The sequence below is a fragment of the Anomalospiza imberbis genome, chromosome 1 (genome assembly GCF_031753505.1).
Source record: "Anomalospiza imberbis isolate Cuckoo-Finch-1a 21T00152 chromosome 1, ASM3175350v1, whole genome shotgun sequence".
In the NCBI taxonomy this organism is placed as follows: domain Eukaryota; kingdom Metazoa; phylum Chordata; class Aves; order Passeriformes; family Viduidae; genus Anomalospiza; species Anomalospiza imberbis.
Window position 1 is genome coordinate 26,983,562 of NC_089681.1, and position 19,836 is coordinate 27,003,397.

Consider the following 19,836-nt stretch of genomic DNA (forward strand, 5'->3'; position numbering starts at 1 on the left):
TACATTTTATCTTTCATAATGACTCTATCTAACAACTATGTGCCTCCTACTAACATGATTTGTTCAGTTATTTAATATTCTCTAGAAGAATTAGGAAAGCACCTTTCAGTTCTACACAAGGATGTTCTCATAATTTTGATAGATCTGACACTGACAAACTGTTCAGCACAGCTGCAAAATTTAAGAAGCGGGCAACTAGGAAAGTTTTCTATACTGGCATGTCAGGGCAATCAAATGAAGCTGAAGATGGAGATAGAGAACTGATCCAGATTAGATTTCATTTGATTTAGCCAATGCAAGCCTGGAAGAGATAAACCAGTAAAGGTACAGAAAGTTTACACATAACAACTCACCAAGTGTGACTTCTTGGTAACCAGGTTTCCTTACCAACTTTTTCAATGCAGAATTTCTGAGGACCATTACTTCCTAGAAAATAAGATTTTGAAAAGTGTAATCTGTTCCTTTTAAATACCATACATGATATATATGTGACATATGACACAACTCAGACACAGCAGAGTTCATTAGTTACATCAACAAGCTTCTCACAGATACGAGCTAATTTCTGAATAGTTTATAAACATATTCATGGGATTTATGATATAAAAAGCCCTTCTAGATCCAAGGTGATGAACATGAAGTTCCTCTTATCTGTACACTTGCAGCATGGTTCATTTGCAAATGAAACAGTGACAATATAAAATAATTCTGGTCACCTTTTACTTACCCATAAGTTCAGCAAATCCACCCAGTGGTAATCTGCAAGTGCCAGTGACAAACTGCAGAAGTCGCATGCGAACCTCGTTGTCTGTTTCTTTTACAAACTAGGCATAGAAATTTAAATTACTTAATAAAAAGCTTTAACACAGCTGAACAAAATCAAAAACCCCATGAGATGGTTGAAAGAGTATAATTCCATTTAAAAACCTGTTTGCATTTCTTTACTTTAGCAAAATTGGTTGGAGAGAAAAGAAGAGTGATTTCAGATTATATGCACTGTCAGCCATTACAGTGTGAAGGCTGGGAACAGCAAATAAGAAGAATCCTTACCTATTTTACTCTACACTAATATATAAATCATGTCAATGCTTTGTATGATGACTATTGCCATTGTTATTAAACACAGCAGTAGTGTAGCTACAGACTCTGGGTATTTTAAGACTAAGAAAAATTTGCATATAAATGTTGGTACTTAAACTTCTGGTTTAGCTTCTTTTAGTACCAAGCATTTTAAAGGGATCATCAGATCTTATGATATAAATAAGATAGGAAATAACTGATTTGCACCACTTTCCCAGAAAAACTTAGTCAAAAGCATCTCTAAAATTGTGGTTTTTCAAAAGATAGGAAGACCCTGGTTCTGACTTCTCTTTAGGAAAATTTGTAGAATAGTACCAGAATAGTATTTGAGGGTTTTCAATAGCCAGCTTCATTAAAATGTGAGTGAAGATTAGTCAGTGCTAGATTGCAACAGTTAATGTGACAAATAATCATAAGTACTAAGTGACATTTTTAGATCACCGAATCAGAATGGTTTGGATTGAAAGGGACCTTGAAGTTCATCTCATTTCAACCCCTCTGCCACAGCAGGCACACTTTCCACTAGACCAGGTTGCTCAGAGCTCCATGCAGCCTGGCCTTGAACACCTCCAGGGATGGGGCATCCACAGCTTCTCTAGACAATCTATTCTAGTGCCTCACTACCCCCACATGAAAGAACTCCCTCCTAATATCTAACCTAAAGCTACCCTCTCTTTGAATCCATTTCTCCTTGTCCTGTTCCTACATGCTCTAGTAAAAAGTCCCTCTCCATCTTTCTTGTAGGCTTCCTTCAGGTACTTGAAAGTGAATATGTACAGGTGTACTACATATAAGAACATTTAGACAGTAGATCACTAAGAATAAAATAAACCTCACTGAATAATCAGTAAGGACAGGATACAGAAGAAAATATTCATAAGTCAGCATCCAAATGTAATGTGTATATCTGTCTGTCATTTCTCACCCTAAAGTGTCCTCCCTAAAGACCAGTAATCCTCCTTTCCTTCTCTGAAAATAAAAAAAGAAAGGAAGCTGTAAGAACCTTCATTTGGACAGCCCACCACTACACCCATCATTTGTGCTACAGATCAAAACAAAACCTACAGAAGTCAGAAATGTTACTGATTAATATACCTGCCAGAACCATATGATCTGCTTGCTATTCCTCGTGTAATGACGATAAACAGTGTTCCTCTGCCAGTCTGCTAAATCTACTTCTTGCATACCGCAGAGCATAACCTAGAAAAGAGAACGATTTCTTCACATTAAACACAAAAATTAAGAGTATTTTCTATTTTGTATGAGACATGGCAACAAAAATGAAAGTTTCTGCTCTGAAAAAAAGCTGGTAATTTTTTCATTTTACTACACAATTAGATTTTCCTTTACCCTAAGTTTACAGTTATCCAAAATTGTGTATGTATATAAGTGGTCTGAAAGATTGAATACCAGAGACTTGGTATCTTCGAACTAATAGCTCAGTAATAAAAGCTACTACCTTTTCCATAAGAGGAATTTTTATATTAAGGAGTATATTATCCTTTCCATTAAATCTTCACTTCATATACCAAAACGATGATTAAATTGCTGCTATTGCTACTACTGATAAAGATAAAACATACTGTAAAGTAAAAGTCTGAAAAGTATTCATTAAAAGAAGTAACCTTGGGTTGCATATTGAGGATCTGCATAGTTCCATTTCATGCCTTGTTGGGTCCTCCAATCTTCTGTCTTTAAATATAAGAACCCTAGAACCTGTTGTAGTGAATTTGATACTAAGCAATCACTATACACTACAATCAACTTCTGTGTCATCTGTTACACAGTAATTCTACCCATCTAGCACAGAGGAAAAAGTCTGTGACTCACAGATCCATCAGTGATCTCATATACTTCCACAGAAACTTTCAAAAATACATTTTAATGCTAAACACCAAAACAGTGATTCAAGAACAATTTTTATCATTATTTAATCCCACTGCTTCTAATAAATCCTCCATGTTCCAGAAGCTATCAACTGCAGCATGGGCAGACGAGAGATTCAAGCTGACCTATCCATTTAATCTCTCCATACATATTACCTTTGCAAAAGGAAAAAATGCTGAATAAAAAACCTCACCTCCAGTTCCTTTTCATCAAAATAATGTAGCCATTGTAGAGGAACTACTTCATTAAAACCATCAAGAAAAGCTTTGGTTTGTTCTCTAACTCCCCGAGAAAATCGCCACTCTGCCATTAGCCTGGGACAGAACAAAACCAAACATGAATTAAACATAATTAGCATTTGACATGAAGAAGTTCAAACACTTAGGATTGTATATGTGATCCCATCAGATAAGAATCCCTCAAGATTGACTTCTTACACTGTTCAATTCCATTAACTACAAGGAGCCTACTATACTATATTATCACAAATCTTCAAATTTAAATAATAGTAAAGTAGCAAGATGTTACCATTCCAGTTAAAAAGAAATATTATTATTAACCTTAATTTATCTATATACTATAGAAACTATTTCTCTGAGAAACTGAAGACCGCTAATTTAAGTGGAAACTTTATGTGCAGCACTGGACATACAGTGTATCACAAAAAAGGGTCTGTGTACATCTTCTTTTGAGATCACTGAATAGACAAATCAGAAACAGAGGTTCAGAAAAAGAAGGATGTCACCCTGTTATTTTAAAAGTTTTAAAGTTCTTTTAAAATTTTTCTATGCCTTCTGATGCTTACATATTTCTGCTGAAGTTCTCACACATTGTTCATGTAAATAATGATTGTTTTGCATTCTTCTTTGTAGGAGAAGGGAATTGATGGACTGTTAGTTTGACCAGTGCAGTTGGAGAGGTAGCTATTTCATCCTCCAATCCACTGCCACTTTTAGAATTCTGTATATTGTGAGGTCTGAAATAAAGTTCCCTCCTTTTGCTCCTTTTCTTCTTTTAAATCTTAGTGTAAGTGTGTGAGTTATTTCGTGTCATAGTGCAACAGAAGGGCAGTAATAAAATTAGGAAATAAGCAGAAAAGAGTAGTAGAAAGAGTTAAAAAAACCAGTTGAAATCACAGCATGTTACACACCATTCTGAATTTCAGTTTCCACATTTATAGCAAAGTTCTAAACAATTTTAAAATCTTCTGTCAAATAGATATCTTCCCTCTACCTGGATTTGTTACCTGAAGTTACTGAAAATAGGCTTGCTCATTTCAGTTTCACCTGTTCTCTCACTGTACATGTAAGAGCATTACAGATCATCTTCTCTCAACATGGTCTCCTTTTGTACCAAGCAGTTGTGTATCAAGATAGCAACATTTACCAAGGTACCATTTCAACAACAGTCACAAGAATTACACAGTAACATGGGAAGAAAAAGTTAACAACAAAACAAAACCACACCAACAGAAACCAACGTGTCAAAAAAGACTAGAGCAACAGGAGAAACATGGAACGCTTTTTTCAGCATCTACACCTTCCTACCCAATATATTCTTCTTTGTTCTCCTCAGTTACCAGGATATTTGAACCCCCTGATTTCAGTTCATGTGAGGTTACTTTCCCTAAGAGCTCCATATCCACACAGAAGTACATTTCCAAGTTACACTCCTCAATGTTATTATCCCTGGATGAAAAGAAAAAAAATATTGCAATGAATTCTATATGAATTTAAAAAATCCATAAAATATCAAAGACACACACCAAAAAAACCCAAAATAAACCCTACAAACCTTATCCAAATTAAGGAGTTGTAAAATTCAGTATCAATAGATTCCAGGTCTTTAATAGTAAGCTTTTTGCTCAGCATTCGTTTGTAGAAAGGCAGAGAAAAACCAGTGTCAATAAATTTCCCATGAAACAATGCCTGTTGAACAGAAAAATATGTTTAGTTTTTATTGAACTACTGAACTAATTAAGTTTCTGGATTTGAAGTCTTTTTTTTCTTTCTCCTTCAAATAATGAAAAGCACCAAATAGCAGTAGCAGCTTTATAAAGCCGTATTTATAAAGAACAAAACATTAAATTAAATGGGAAGCAAAAAAAAAAAAAATGGACAAAATTTATCCAAGCATACGTTATTACAATTTAGAAATTCTTTGATTAAAAATAAAACTTCTCATAAAAAAGGACTTCATCCCTTCTTCCCTTAATTATGTGAATAGGCATAATTGCCAAGTATTACTTTATCCTACTTGATCAGAATATTTGATCCTACTTGAGTATTATTGCCATTTTTTACTACACACATACATCCAGCAACATCATCATTTACAGAATGCTACTGCAGCTTGTAAGAAAGAGCTTTGGGAACCACATTTTTTATAGGTTAGTAACAGACCTGAGGAATTAAGTTCTCCACAAAACTGAAAAAAAAAAAAACCAAACCGAAAGCACGGTCACATTTGTCTCACCACACATGCACACAGGGTGCAAGCTGAATAATAATAATACTGAAGAATAGCATTACACACACACACACACACACACACACACACAGTGTTAACCTCTGCACTGATTCAGCGCATATGAGAGCTCACGGAGCACAACCATAACCATGAAAACCCTTTCTTCCCCGCAGCTTTATCAAGTACAATTTCTCCACTAAAATAGCTCTTTAAAAAAAAACATGCTAAACATAGGTTCATTGCTTCTCTTTCCTCTCAGCTGAAATTCTGTGATCCGAAGAGCCAATTAACAGCCCATTTCCTCTAGGCTGCATCTTTTTTCCCCACCTAATTTCCCCCTTTTAGGCTTAGTCTATTATGCATTTTCTTCTGCTTAAGGAGACCTTAAAGAGGTTCTCTTAAAGTCCTGTATTCATTTGTTTGTTTATTTACATATTTATTTACTTTTAAACTAGTTTATTCTTCTTGTGGGAGGGTGACCTGGTAGATATTCCATGTCAAGTGCAGCCTCTGGGCATATATTTTCTGCTTTTGCAAAATTAAGGTCTTAAAATCACGTTATTTGATGTGTATGATAATCTTACAGCAAAACATAAAAGTTACCTCAGCCGACTTCATTTAACAGGTTTTTATTACAAAACAAGATATATATTCTTTATGTTTAATTGTGTTTAAGTTGGAAACAACTGTGGCTACTTCAGTGCTTAAAACTAAAAATCTCACTACTATTTTAGAACTGTGAGAAGAACAGAAACTGCAGCTTCATTTTGCAGTTGCATTATTACCTGAGCTATCTTAAGCCACTAGAGGGTATCCCAGGAAGCACTGCAGAAAGTTCCATCCAGTATAAACCATGAAAACTCAAACCTTGCAACAGACCACATCAGGCAGCATTACACGGGTCTCTCTCTTGCCCGGCTTAGAGAATTTAAAATATAAACACAAAAATACTTCAGGAAATCAAAGTTTGTCTTTTAACTACATTAATTACTTTGATTAGGTTCTCTACTATGATCTGTACTGTTACAAAATAGCTTTCCTAAAGTTAGCATTTCTCACAGACAAGATCAAAAATCACCAGCTGAAAGAAACACTGGCTCTAGCACCTAATTGGCTTTACCACACCTTCCTGCTAAGCAGCCCTATAAGTTGCTGAGGACTCTAAAATAAAGAAAAAGGGTGGCAGCCTATTGAAAGTGTAAACCCAATGAGGTAAATTTTCATGATAGCACAAAAATTGTGAACTCAGCCATAAAATGCTTGAAATCAGACATATTATTGTCATAGCTGAATACATTTCTTAAGAAGCATCTATAAGAAAAGCAGAACTAAGAAAACACCCATATCTAATTTATTTTAAGTTTGAAAGTATTTTTCATTTATGTTACACTTGGCTTGTGTTTATTCTAATTTTGTACAAAAAGTCTGAACAACACAAGACAATAGTCTCTTCAGTATGAAAATGCACTTGTATCTACTCTTTTTGGTTTCAGTATTCACCAGGTTGAGGGATGTTGCTGAGAACTACCTGTAGACATGATGATTATGTGGAAAGATGACTGTATCACTACATGGAGGGAAAGAAATGTGACAGAACAGGAGTCACCATAGACCAACTCAGTGATACCAAAGAAATGATACACCATGCCTGATCAGCTTGTAGATTAAGAGAAATCGGATGGCAGAGAATCAGCTCCCTGACAGCTTCTGGTATCCTCAAGTATCTGACTTTTATATACATTTAAATTAAGGCCCAGTGTACTCTGCAAAACATTCTAACTCATTTTTTTCAAATATTCTCAAGTATACCAGGTCCACCTGAGGAGCCTTTTTCACAAAATATTAGTCACATTTTTCAGAGCATCAGTATTCAGACACTCAGACACCAGTTTGCATTAAGTACACACATCCAATTGATGAAAATAAAATATTATATTGCATCATATTAACTTTGATCACTCTCCCAGGAAACATGAGTGTGCAAGAGACTTAACTCTCAGGGAATTGACTCAATAAACTTATATGCCTTAATCTTCCATTTCTATGAGATTAATATAACCTTTAGTAATTGTACAAACAAATACTGTTCAGGAGTAAATGTATAGCTACAGCAAATATAAAACCTTAAAAATCTAACCTACCATGGCAATAAAGCGCCCAATGAAACAGAAATATGAAAGATGGTCAGGATTGATTGTTGATGCTGGATTTATCTGCAGGCAATAGTTGCTCTTGCCAGCATATTCAAATAGGCAGTACATAGGGTTCAGTACTTCATGGGAAAGCAAGAAAAACCATTCTCTAAGGAAAAAAAAACATGTATACACATAAAAACCATCAAATACAGATGTTTATCACCATTCCCCTTAGGTAACCAGCAAAATGGTCAAAATATATGCAAACTTTGAAAAATAATATAAACAGTGTTGTATTAGAATCACAGAATAATATATGGTATTATGTATTTCTTCAATATAGAAAATTAATTATCAGACCAAATCGTGTTAGAAAATCATGGTTTCCAAAGTTTAGAAATTATAGCTAAGATTTTAATCTTGAACACACTCTCACAGAACAGGTTTTAGCTGCCTATCAGTAACATTTTTTCTTACACAGAAAAAATGTGCCTCAACTAGTACACAGCATTTACCCTCCTCATGCCTGCTTTACTGCCTACAACTCACATCTTTACTCAAACAAATCACAGATTATTCCATGTTTATTATAAATAACTTAGATAAAACAAAACAAAACTATTTGAAACCTCAGCACACTTCATTTGCTTTTCCAGTCTGACAGCAAAACACACACTGAGTTACTGTAGTTTAACAAATTACCATGCATTGGTTAAGCCTACATGACATGACACTGTAAAAGTATCTTTTTGCTGAGATTAAATGAATACATGTTTTTCACCACCTTAAATTTTTTCAACTCGGAATAATATCAGAATCTGGTATTCAGTGTTCAGATAGGTGATTTTGATAATATTTTTTGCTTTATAATATTTGCATATGGTATTTGCAGAGGCCTCAGAACAGTCATACATACTCAGGAGCTTTTGTAACAGACAATAAATGTTTGGTACTAAACAACCAGGCCTAGGGATGACCCATAAAAACAGCTGAAAGTCTGTCCTGTAATAACTGTAGGGACTGAATTCCATTCTGACTGCCTTTCAGCTGTCACAGTTAAGAGGCACCTCTTTTATCCCTGTATTTACTCAAGATCAAGGAATAGAAATGAGGTTTGCTGTCATGTTTCTCCTAATATTGCCATGAAACTCAAGTCATGGATCATGAGTCACTATGATACACTTCAACCCAAAGGCCAAGTAGAAACAGTAAACAGAGAAAGGCAGCCAGGATCCAATAACCCTAACAGGGTTCCATGTATCTTCCAAGTAAGCACTGGAATGTTGTACAGCATTCTAAGCAAGTTTCACACTGAGACAATTACATTAACTACACAGAAGCATCAAATTTAATAGGCATTTAAATTAGAACAAGTCAGATAACAAGGGACGAATAAACTAAATCAGTCATTAACAAGAAGTTGCAGGAGCAATGAGTTTTTCACATCAACAGTTAAACTTGCTACAGCGCATAATGTCACATTGGTTCTGCTACATGCAAGGTAAAAATCTGATGGGAACACTGAGTTTAGTCTGCTGAGAGACAGCTGATCTATATTTGTATTAATGGAGTATTTTGTTAGTACGTGAACACTTATTTAGTGTCACTTAACTCTCAGCTCAAGTTACGATGAGATCCTGGCTGGTTCTCAGTTTCACATAAAAAAAATCTTGGGCAAGACTTAAGAAACTATGAAACTACACTGCTTATGTTTTATTTATTTATTTATTTATTTATTCTCTACTTTCTTTGATTAACACGCTTCAGTAAAATTATTCTAACATCTTTTCTATGGAATGATCTATGAACTGTTCCAGTTCCCATCCTAAACCTATGACCCTCACAATAGGGACCCCAACTAAACAAAACCCATGCCAACCAAAAATTGAATTCCTCCCTGAAATCACTCCCCAAAAATCTATGTGATACTGTAATCAGAAGTAAAACACCACGTACCCAAAACAAGCTCAGCCTTCAAAGGCAAGCTTGCTTGCTTATAAATACTACACATTTTCACTGAATTCAGTTTTAACACAAGAAGCTACATAAAACCAGAAAAAACCAAACCAGAACATTTTTACATATTAAGAAAAAAAAAAAAAAAACTAAACAAAAAAACCCCAAAAACAACCTAACAAGAAAAATTCTATCACCTATGACCTTTTCCATTTCCCTGGATGAACAGTAGTACTGAAATTATTTTCCTAGCAATAACATTCCATTGAAGTAACTGGCAGCAGTAGTCAGTGGTTGTATTCTCTGTGGTCAAGAAATGAAATCTTGTCTATGGTTTTCCTGTTATCAGATTTTTCCCCTCTGAGTTCCACTTCAGATTCTAGAAAAACCTGTAGTCCAGCTGTTTCATATTCCAGTGGAGCAAACATAGTCTGTCAGTTGTTCCTTCATGCCTGCACTACTCTCCCTTCATTTATTTCCTTTCTGTTCTTATCAGCCCCAATCTGGTGTTTGCTTGCCATTTTTCCAAATAAGCAGAACACTTTATTTTCCCACAGTCCCCGCTTCTAGGAAAATTTAGCTTTCTGATAGTAAGTTTCTGAAATAACTCAGACAGAGCAATTAATTTCATTCCAATTTAAACATCACTCTTTGTCAAAGAACTGAAAAACTGAGATCATAGTTTTACCAGTGTGAAAGTGTAACCTGTGACAATAGCCAGTGCTGCCAGTTCCACCTCCTTAATACATTTAGAGGGACTAAAAAGGTACCTAGGGTCAGACTGCAAGAGAAATCAAGGCTAGAGTGCTATTAAAAAATAAAAACTAATTTAAGAAAATTTATTTTACCTTGCCAAGCCACCATAGTCCAATCCTTCTTCTCCTCTAAATATAACATATAATCTTCTCCTCAAATCATAGGGCTTTAATGCCATAATCTATTAAAAATAAATTAATGTTATAAATTATGCATTGTTACCACATCACTCATTCAGATTTAATTTATGTTGATACAGAAATTGTATGTATGTCAAATGTTACACAAATTTGAAAAGCAAGTAGACCATCTCATGGAACAAGCAATCAATGAACTACACACAAAAATACCAACTTGGACTTCAGACCCTTGAGCAGCAGACTGCTAGCAAGTGGAAGGAATATCTGGGAAGTAATGCTGTATGGGTACCCTGTTTTTACACTCTTCCTAAGGCAGTCATTATTCAGTGAAAACAGGCTAAAAGGCACTTCATCTGATATACATGATTTTTTGTTTTAGGGAAATCACTTAAAATAAATAATTTAATCCAGACTAAGTTCAATATACTTTCATTTATAATATAATTTTTACTTATAGAGAATCCCTGCAAGAAGGCTTGTGGTGACAGCAGCAAGAATTTTCATCATTCATTGGCTGCAGACTGTAAGAGCTCAAGGACTGTAAGCTTCAATTACATAGATTTAATCTTTGAAGGACAAAGCAGTTTTAACTGGAGAAAACAACATATTGTAACGTATCTAAATACATACAGGAATCAGAAAAGCAAATCCAACGTGGCTGATGCCACACTAGGTTAAGCTATGAACTCTACCACAGGAGGCTGTAGATGCAAAAAGCTCACAAGAGGAGCACAGACAAGCTCATAGAAGAGAAATCCCTTGAGGATTATTAAAATACTCAGAAACCACTTCAAGCTCAAGAAGCATTTCAATTGTAAACAGCAGGAAAATGAAAGATCATATAGTGAAACTATTATATACAATACTTCTTACAGTCTTCCCTAAGAAACCCCCACTAGCTAATACCAGAGGAAGATTACTGTGCCCGAAGGACCATTAGTCTGAACTAGCTACAGGCATTTTTTTTCTTCTGCTTTGTCTTGATAAACAAACACAATAATTTTTGCAGGCTTACTTGCTGGAAGGAATCCTCAAACAAAGTCTGTCTGGATACATTGATTTTCACATGACTTGGCAGTGCATTGGACTGTAATCATAAGGCAATAACATTACAAGGCAGCACATACATTTGTAAAAACTCATATAGTTTCAATAAATAAATAATTATTAAATCAGTACCTGACACAAGTAACGGAAATGAGCAAGTTTCCACCTAAAGCTACGCTCATAAGCAATCTGTGGCCCTTTATTTCTGTAAGGAAACATATTTGAGATACGTTAAACATGCAGACATCAAATAATACTTTTAATGCTGAAGTACTGAAACAGCATGAAGATTTCAAAAACACACAAAAATTGTTATTGTAAGATATGATCACATGCAACTGGTGGTTTGGTGTTTTGGAATGCCAGTCTTCTTTTCCACCATCTCTCACCCCTTTTTTTTTTTTTTTTTTTGCAAGTCCGTTTACCAAGTTTCATAGAAAGATACAAGATCAAGGCAATATCAAATCCCTACAAAACGTGTAAAAACTACAAGTCACATAAAGGAGAGACATCTAATTTATCATTTTCACTGAGACAAAGACTGCTAAGTTGGGCTTTATAAATTCAGCTGCTTCTGGAACTATGAAGGACTTTCTAGTGCAACATTCTACAGGCTTGTTGAATGATAAGTCATCACTATGTTGTCAGAAGTACACCCTACCCCGTACAAAACACATTAAGAAGGCCACTATAGCTTGGGTCAATACTTGTAATCAAAATATTTAAAAGAAGGTTTGCATGGAAATTTTTTCAGAAGTATTCAGAACTACTTTGTTTAGACATTACTGTTGGTAGAGTGTGTCTCATTATAAGCAATACTCATAATGATAATTTGCTGCTAACTTTAAAAATGCAACTATTAGTTACACTAGTTCATTATTCAAGTTCACCTCATTGTACATTTCTATTTATAAAATTATTACAATCTTGATATTTCAAAAGCATATAAAAACTCTTGAACATCAGAGCAGTACAGAGAAGTATGTGTCATACATAAAGTCACAAATAAAATTTTAACATATATTACATTTGTAATATAAAAACTTGTTCATAATTTAGTATGCAATTCCAGCTAAAAGTTAGATCATTTTATAGTATGAGAAAACTTCACTATTTGATTATAAAAAGGTAAAACATTCAAATATGTATTCAATTTCTCACTTACACAGAAGATTTCCCAGTACGAGGGTCATTGAAAGTGGTGGTTCTCGTATTGTGATCAACAAAGTATCTGACACCTTCTCTGGTATATCTGATTTCCCAGCCCTCTGGAAGAGGGTCCTCATTTTGTAAACTGCAAAAGAAATTGCAGGCTTTTTTCCCCATATCACAATATAAAAGAATTAAGCACAATCTTTTGAATCTGCACAGTCATTATACACACCTACCCTTGAGTTCGAGGGTCCTCCCACTGTGTTGTCTTTGTGTTATGATTTACAAAATACACCCTATCATTTGAATCCACTCTTCTTTCTAAAGGAAAAAAAGAAAAAAATCCACTATACAACAACTGCATTCCAAATTTCTGTAACTGCCACTTCCTGAAAACCTCAGCTATTTAACTTACCCCAGCCTGGTGGTAAAGGCCCAAGTGGATCATTTTCTGCTGACAACATTGAAGCCTGTTTAAAAACAGGAGGACTTTCAGTTAGGCCAAATATTATTCGTATTATTTTCTCACTGTATTCAAAGATTACCACTAGTCCAACTATTCATTCTGCAAAAAAAAAAACTCCTCGTGCCATTTTTAATCTGGTTTTGCAAAGAAACTTAGATTATATGATAATAAGATATTTTTATCAATGCATTGTACCCTCCTTTTCCCTTCCCACAGCAAACTTGAGTGCTCACACAAAGAGGTGCAGTTTATAAAAGTTTTGAGGAAGCATGTATCAGCAGATAAACACTAAGTTCTTGCTTAAGAACATGTTTTACAATAATAAACATTTCTAAGCACAGTGACTACTGCCAACATAGGGGGTTTTACTTCCTCAATACATGATAACTTCCCTGGATGTTTGGCTATTTTTGAACATTGTAATCTTTTTTAAAATGCAGCTGCATTCATATGCAGATGGATAAAATTATACCAACATACAGCAAGGTTAGAAGGGAAAAAAAATAGTGATTACATTATTATGTAAACACATGCTAAACTCATAATATACTGTAACCTTGCAGAAGTCCGCAAGAAGCTCCCAAAAACACAAAGCATGGGAAAAATAAAAATAAAAGGCAGAAATCACAGAGACTATAGGATCCATGTTCTGATTAATAAATAAAAGCATCCACCCCTAAAATTTTGTGGATTCTAATTTTTAGTGTGTGTGTGGGTGCAGAATGGAATTTTGATATAGGGGAACTAAGCTGTGTTTTTTAAAGAGTGTCTTAGGAACTAATACTGCTTTATATAGCACTTGCAATACAAAAATATCAAATAAGAGTTTACAGGAGCAAATTTAGGCAAAACAAATCTATGATATTTTTTCTCTGAAAGAGAAATAGATCAAGGATCAGAAGGAAACGCATTAGCTACGCTCAAAATCAAGCTGTGTAGTTGCTCCAACCACCAGCTACTACTACACATGAACAGAGAATTTATCTTTATTTCAGCAGCAAATGCAGTTAGTCTTTTCTGCTTTAGGAGACCACACAATCACAATAATCCTCTAACCAAAGACTTCTCTGTGGTGACTGTAAAAAAATAGTGCACAAAAGGATAAAGCTGTCTGCCAAAGAACTGAATGGTGGCACAGTTCAGATATTTCCAACTGTCTTAATGGATCCAAGGATATGAACGTGGCTACCGGCCACACAGAGCTGTGTATTTAACAGAACATACTGAAAGACCAGGCAGATTCACTTCCAAAATGCCTACAATAAATTAATCCAGGTAAAAATGAAAGTAATTCAAATAACCATATCCCATCTACTTTTCTTTCTAGACATAGTTTAGCTTTGACCACTCAAGGTAATTGAAGCAATCTCTAACTGAAAGTATTCATCCACTTTTTCCCAAAAAATAAAATACAGTCTCACTCAAACTGCTGTATAGGCAGAGTCCTGGTATGTCATCAGAGCATGAAAAGGTAGCTATAGTTTGACCTTAACTCTTCTAGAAGAAAAGTATACAGAAGCACACTAAAGCAAAAAAGAAAACACCACTCTTTCTTCAATAAAATTTCGATTTTCCCCCTCAATAAACTGTGAGTTCTACCTGTATAAGAGATGCAATACTTAGAAAACAGAATTCTAAAGAGATGCAAGCAGTCAAGTTTTCTTTTCTTTTCCTTCAAGTATACTCTGTCTCACTCACAAATCCCCGTTTATTGATTCTAAGGTCAGATGAGACATTTTAAGGAATGGGTCTGTGGTTTTCAGTAAGGGTTATCCTTTCAGGAAGGAAGCAATATAATTTAATTTTAAAAATATATTGTTCACCAAAGGATAAATCTAGACCCCCAAAAAAAATCTTGGCATCAGAGAAGTGAGAGTTTTCACAGCTGTCTTATGCAACTGATCAAAGTAGCACACAAGTACACAAAGTTGGTCAAGCAAGAGTTTTTGGCTCTATGTGCTTCAGCTGTGATTCTTGAATTTGCATTAGAAGCTACCAGCGTGTTTAAATACCTGAAGGAGGGTGAAAAATGGATGGAGCCAGGCTTTTCTCACTGGTACACAGTGGCAAGACCAGAGGCAATGGCACACACTGAAACACAGGGGGTTCCCTCCAAACATCAGGAAACACTTTTTACTGGGAGGGTGACCAAGCGCTGGCACAGGTTTCCCAGGGGGGTTGTGGAGTCTCCATCCTTGAGATATTTACAAGACATTAGTCCTGGATGACTCATGGCTAGACATGAGTCCTAGGTGGCCTTTCCTGAGGAGGGACATTAGACCAAATAACCTTAAGAGGTCCCTTCTAGCCTTGACCATTCTACTTTTCTGTAATTGCATAAAACAAATTGAATTTGATGCACAGCCCTAGGATTTCAGAAAATTAGTGGTGATGCATGTTTATGCTATTGCTAGTGACAAGATATAATGTCTAATTCAATAATGAGAGGTAGAGAATTTTTAAATGTAATACTGCAGCATCCTTTACTTCAGAGGGGTGTGTGAATAAAGCCCATCAAATTTAAACTTAGGTCTGCACATGCAGAGAGTCCTATTCCAAGAACTATTTAGACTTGCACTTCAAAGGTTTCATCTTTAAAACACTCCAGCCTTTCTGCATATCACTTACAAAGTTTCTGGGATCAGATAATTTTTTTAAGAAGACATGCACAATTCTTAAAGTGTTTAGAGTGACAGTGACACACAGGCACCATCATTCTTAACTCTGAAGAAACAACTATTCCACTTATCCAGTCACAGATGGGAAAATCTGACTCAAGAAATATTCTCTATGAAGCTACTCATATTTTCTTCAGGCAGAAATAAGCAACCATATGAGATAAATGGAAAACCATGTAGGAAATTCCAGAACTGAACCAGATGTATAACCTTCAAAGCAAAAGAACTGCCACTTGTATTAATGAAGGAATTCTAATCACCTAAATAGTTTTTAAGGCTATTTAATGCTCAAAATGACCCCTAACAGCATTTACATTTCTTTTCAGTTTAAGGGACAGTTTTAGTTGTACCTCTTACTACTGGCATTAAAAATGTTATGTAAAATGTGGTATACAAAGCTGAAGTCAGGAAACAAATTCAGAAGGGAGTATTTTCTGCCTGAAAGTACTTTCTGATTTTCATCCAAAGAAAAGGATGATTTTTAACTTTTCTCAAAATAATCAGAAGCTAAATTACTAATGCTAAACATCTTTTAACAGATATGCTTGTATAGTTACAAAATCCCTTTCTTGAAAGTTAAAGAACAAAAACTATACCTATACCTCTGTACTATTCCAAATTTTGTGTACTTTACCGAATAGAGGTATCGTTGGTTGAATTGTTGCATAGCTCCCTGCAGTTGATTCCGTTGTGATTGCCATTGCTCAAAGTTCCTCACTGACTCCATTGTTGGTCGCTGCCACGTTGTCGTTCTGGTGTTGTGGTCCACATAGTAAACTCTCCCACGATCATCAACTCTTCTTTCCCAGCTTTCAAGAAACACAAATCTTAACAATTAATTCTTTCAGTAGTGTTACTTACCAAATTTCTCTGTATGCAAAATTCCTAGGTGGTACTTGAACGAACTACTGGAGTACCAGGCATGATTTCAATTTCTAAAGGACACAAAAGCACCTCAACTTAACTGGTAGATGAACAACCAAAATGAGTATACACAGACTTCAAGCAACTGCCTGCTCAGCTCTCTGTCACCTCATTTTTAACTTTGCAAACACCTGTGACTACAAGTAATGTTGGCAGACTTCACAGAGAGCACTTTGCTGGGAAATCTGAAGTTTGGAACCAGTGCACTTAGTGGTGCCACCTAAATGAAGGCGATCAAATATGCATAATTTCATAATTAAGTTTAAAAGGAGGAACAAAATACTTTAGTAGCTGTATTTGAACCAGTGATCAAAACTAGTGACATAGCCAATATCAACATTACTGTAACAACAGCATAATTAATATTATTAAATGAAAGCTAGAATCTCTTAATATATGATAGAGAATACAGTTTTGATGACCTGCTGTTTGTTTCCAGCAAGAACAAACAAATTATAGTAAGTTTATCATATTTAATTCAAAAAGTCTACATTACCCAGGAGGTAAGGGCTGTGGTCTTTCCCATGTTGTAGTTCGTGTGTTGTGATCAACATAATAGGTTCTACCATGAGGATCCTTTCTTTGCTCCCACCTTCAAGACAAAGAGACTTGCACGTAAGTGAAGATGCAAATACTTCCTTGGGACTTCCCACTAAGACAAAAAGTACCTTGGCATTGAATGAAAATACCATGGTCCAAAACCCATTCTTGAACAACAAAGAAAATTCACACCAGAACACAGATCAGTTACTTCCTATTTAACTGATATCACCATAAAGATGTCTCTAAAGGATTTAGCACATGATCACCATACATCAATATTCACAAGCATTTTTCTATTATATTTAAGTTTGGAACAAAGTCAATTAATTATCTGCTCAAAGCTTGGATGCTAAAAAAACCTAATTTCAAAAGTGCTTACAGATATGCATTCTTTGTATTTCCAAGTACATGTATCTCAAAAAATGAGAGTGTTTACATTTTGAAGCTCTGTTCCCTATAGCCAACAAACAGCATCATTCAGAGTGAACCTAAAGTGTGTGCTATCAGCTGTTTTTCTTCTGTTTCTATTTCCTATCCTAGTGAATTCTATATCTGATATCCCTGGGGATTACTTTGTTTTGTGAAACAATCTTACATTGAAGATGGAGCTAGGCCAAGAGCTGAAGTTTCATAATGCTGAGAACTGCCATAATGCAAAAAAAAGTATGTATAAATGGCAAGGAAACCAGGAGAAACATTAGATGAAAAGCTGAAGTGCTTTTCTGCAGTTGATATATATTTGTTTTTCTTACATAAACACTTAATTAGTTCCTAAAAATGTAGGCCTGCTACTATTAAAGACTACTAAAGCAATTTCTAACAATCTAGTAAAATTAAAATATTTTAGCTCTTCTTAGTACATACCTACATACACATCAAATCTTATTTTTAACTATAACCTTATTGAACTCCTTCTTACAAAACAAGCACCTACAAGCATTTATAGACTAGTCATTTTCACTTCTTTGTGCTTTGGTCCCTACTACTAAGGAGCAAAGGAATAATGAATTACGGCCCAAATAAGTTTGAAAATATCAAATGTAAAGTCTTCAAATCCATAATGCCCAAGAGTTTGTCAGTTAAGATCACAATACCATCTCAGCAAATCAATTATCAGTTGTTACTTTCTGGGACAAAAGTAGCCAGTTATAGCAGCAATACAAGTCTCATTTTAGATCAAATAACCCCATCTCAGCCAGCTGACCTGCATTTGACAATCCCTGTATAGAACTAAGTTTCTGTTTCTTTATATGCACATTTAGATGACACAAAATGACAGCATTAAAGCAAAACAACATACCCTGGTGGCAAAGGTTCTGTACTGGCACTACCAGGCTGGTGTCTTACGGGTTCTGCAGATGCACTTGGTGTGGAGGAGGATTCCCTCGGCTTTGCCGCGTCTGCTGCTATGCTGTTTCGAGCATTAGGCTGAGCACACTCTGCTGCAGCTGCAGGTTCTAGTCCAGCAGATACAACAGGTGATGCAGAACTGTGGCTTTCAGAACAACTAGTTGCTTCTGTTGCTGACTGAGGTTCTGCTGTATCATTAGTGCAATCTGCTGAAGACACAGGAGCTTCGACTGAACCCGTTGGAGCCTCAGAGACAGAGGAATTACCAGCTTCAGGTGCAGAGGCAGATGACTCACCATTAACTGAGAAATGGGATAACATTTGTGTATCAGAATCTGATGAGATTTACTTTTCAAGTAACCAACTTCCAGAGTAAATAACTTGAAAGGAATGTATTTAAGCTGCACCTGTATGCCATAAGCACCACTGTTGGCTAAGATGACAGAAAGTCACAACACACTTGCCTTCAGTTAAAACTTACAGTTTGCAAGCCATTCTTTCTACTTCCCTGTTACACAGGGATATATTTTTATATATACATATATAAATAAAGTTATTTCTTGGCTTCTTCATGTCTTGGTCAACTCAATGTTGCACCTCAGTCTAGATTAGCATCTGCTTTCCACAAAATTGTAGAGCCTTTTTTAAAACTCTGAACTTACGTTGAAGTTCAAAAAAGAATCTTGATGTATGACAAGAAAACAAATATTAAGAGATTACTCTATGAGATTTGGAAAACTAAGAGGCATTTCCTAGAGATAATGTCTTTTTCAGAGCTGAGGTACCGAACCCTACAATTAACCCTAAACCTGTGTGACTTGGAAAAAAATCCCCTTCCAAAAGAGGGATTAAAATATTAAAACTATTATTAGCTAACACAACTTACATAGTTCAATGACTGAAGAAAATTACTTCAGAATCACAAAGCAAATCAATTCTATCTTTTCTAGAACAATAAAAATGCCATCAAAGTGAAGCAAGCACAATCTCATAAAAGGTTTAAAGCAGGCATGGATTTAGTAGACAAAGGATGCTAAGAAGGCTTTATTAGTCCCAAGCCCACTTGGCAAACAATACACCAATCATCTGCAGAGCTTAACCGAACAGTATCTCAGCACATCAAGATCCTGTCTAACTTAGACAAGACATCAGGTACAGCAGTCTGTAGGACACCCACTGAAAGTCAAGGCCCTATAAAAAGCAGTGCAACATCATTCAGCACTTTCATTTTCTGCACCACTAATCAACATCAT

General features: G+C 35.4%; 1 protein-coding gene across 5 annotated transcripts in view; it reads right to left on the minus strand.

Moving 5' to 3' along the window:
• Window positions 1-19,836, minus strand: part of WWP1 (WW domain containing E3 ubiquitin protein ligase 1) — a 57,315-nt gene that overhangs the window by 1,785 nt on the left and 35,694 nt on the right. For 4 of the 5 annotated variants that reach the window (XM_068185528.1, XM_068185511.1, XM_068185520.1 and 1 more), the window contains 16 exons: window positions 18,534-18,885; window positions 17,187-17,282; window positions 16,401-16,575; window positions 13,038-13,092; window positions 12,859-12,943; window positions 12,636-12,764; window positions 11,603-11,675; window positions 11,439-11,510; window positions 10,376-10,464; window positions 7,578-7,737; window positions 4,762-4,895; window positions 4,515-4,655; window positions 3,161-3,281; window positions 2,176-2,280; window positions 728-824; window positions 354-426 (listed from right to left, as the gene is read on the minus strand). In XM_068185528.1, coding sequence (XP_068041629.1) covers window positions 354-426; window positions 728-824; window positions 2,176-2,280; window positions 3,161-3,281; window positions 4,515-4,655; window positions 4,762-4,895; window positions 7,578-7,737; window positions 10,376-10,464; window positions 11,439-11,510; window positions 11,603-11,675; window positions 12,636-12,764; window positions 12,859-12,943; window positions 13,038-13,092; window positions 16,401-16,575; window positions 17,187-17,282; window positions 18,534-18,885 — 1,957 coding nt within the window. Of the gene's footprint in view, window positions 1-353; window positions 427-727; window positions 1,839-2,005; window positions 2,050-2,175; window positions 2,281-3,160; window positions 3,282-4,514; window positions 4,656-4,761; window positions 4,896-7,577; window positions 7,738-10,375; window positions 10,465-11,438; window positions 11,511-11,602; window positions 11,676-12,635; window positions 12,765-12,858; window positions 12,944-13,037; window positions 13,093-16,400; window positions 16,576-17,186; window positions 17,283-18,533; window positions 18,886-19,836 lie in introns of those variants that run through there. The other variant, XM_068185534.1, reaches the window with a different exon arrangement.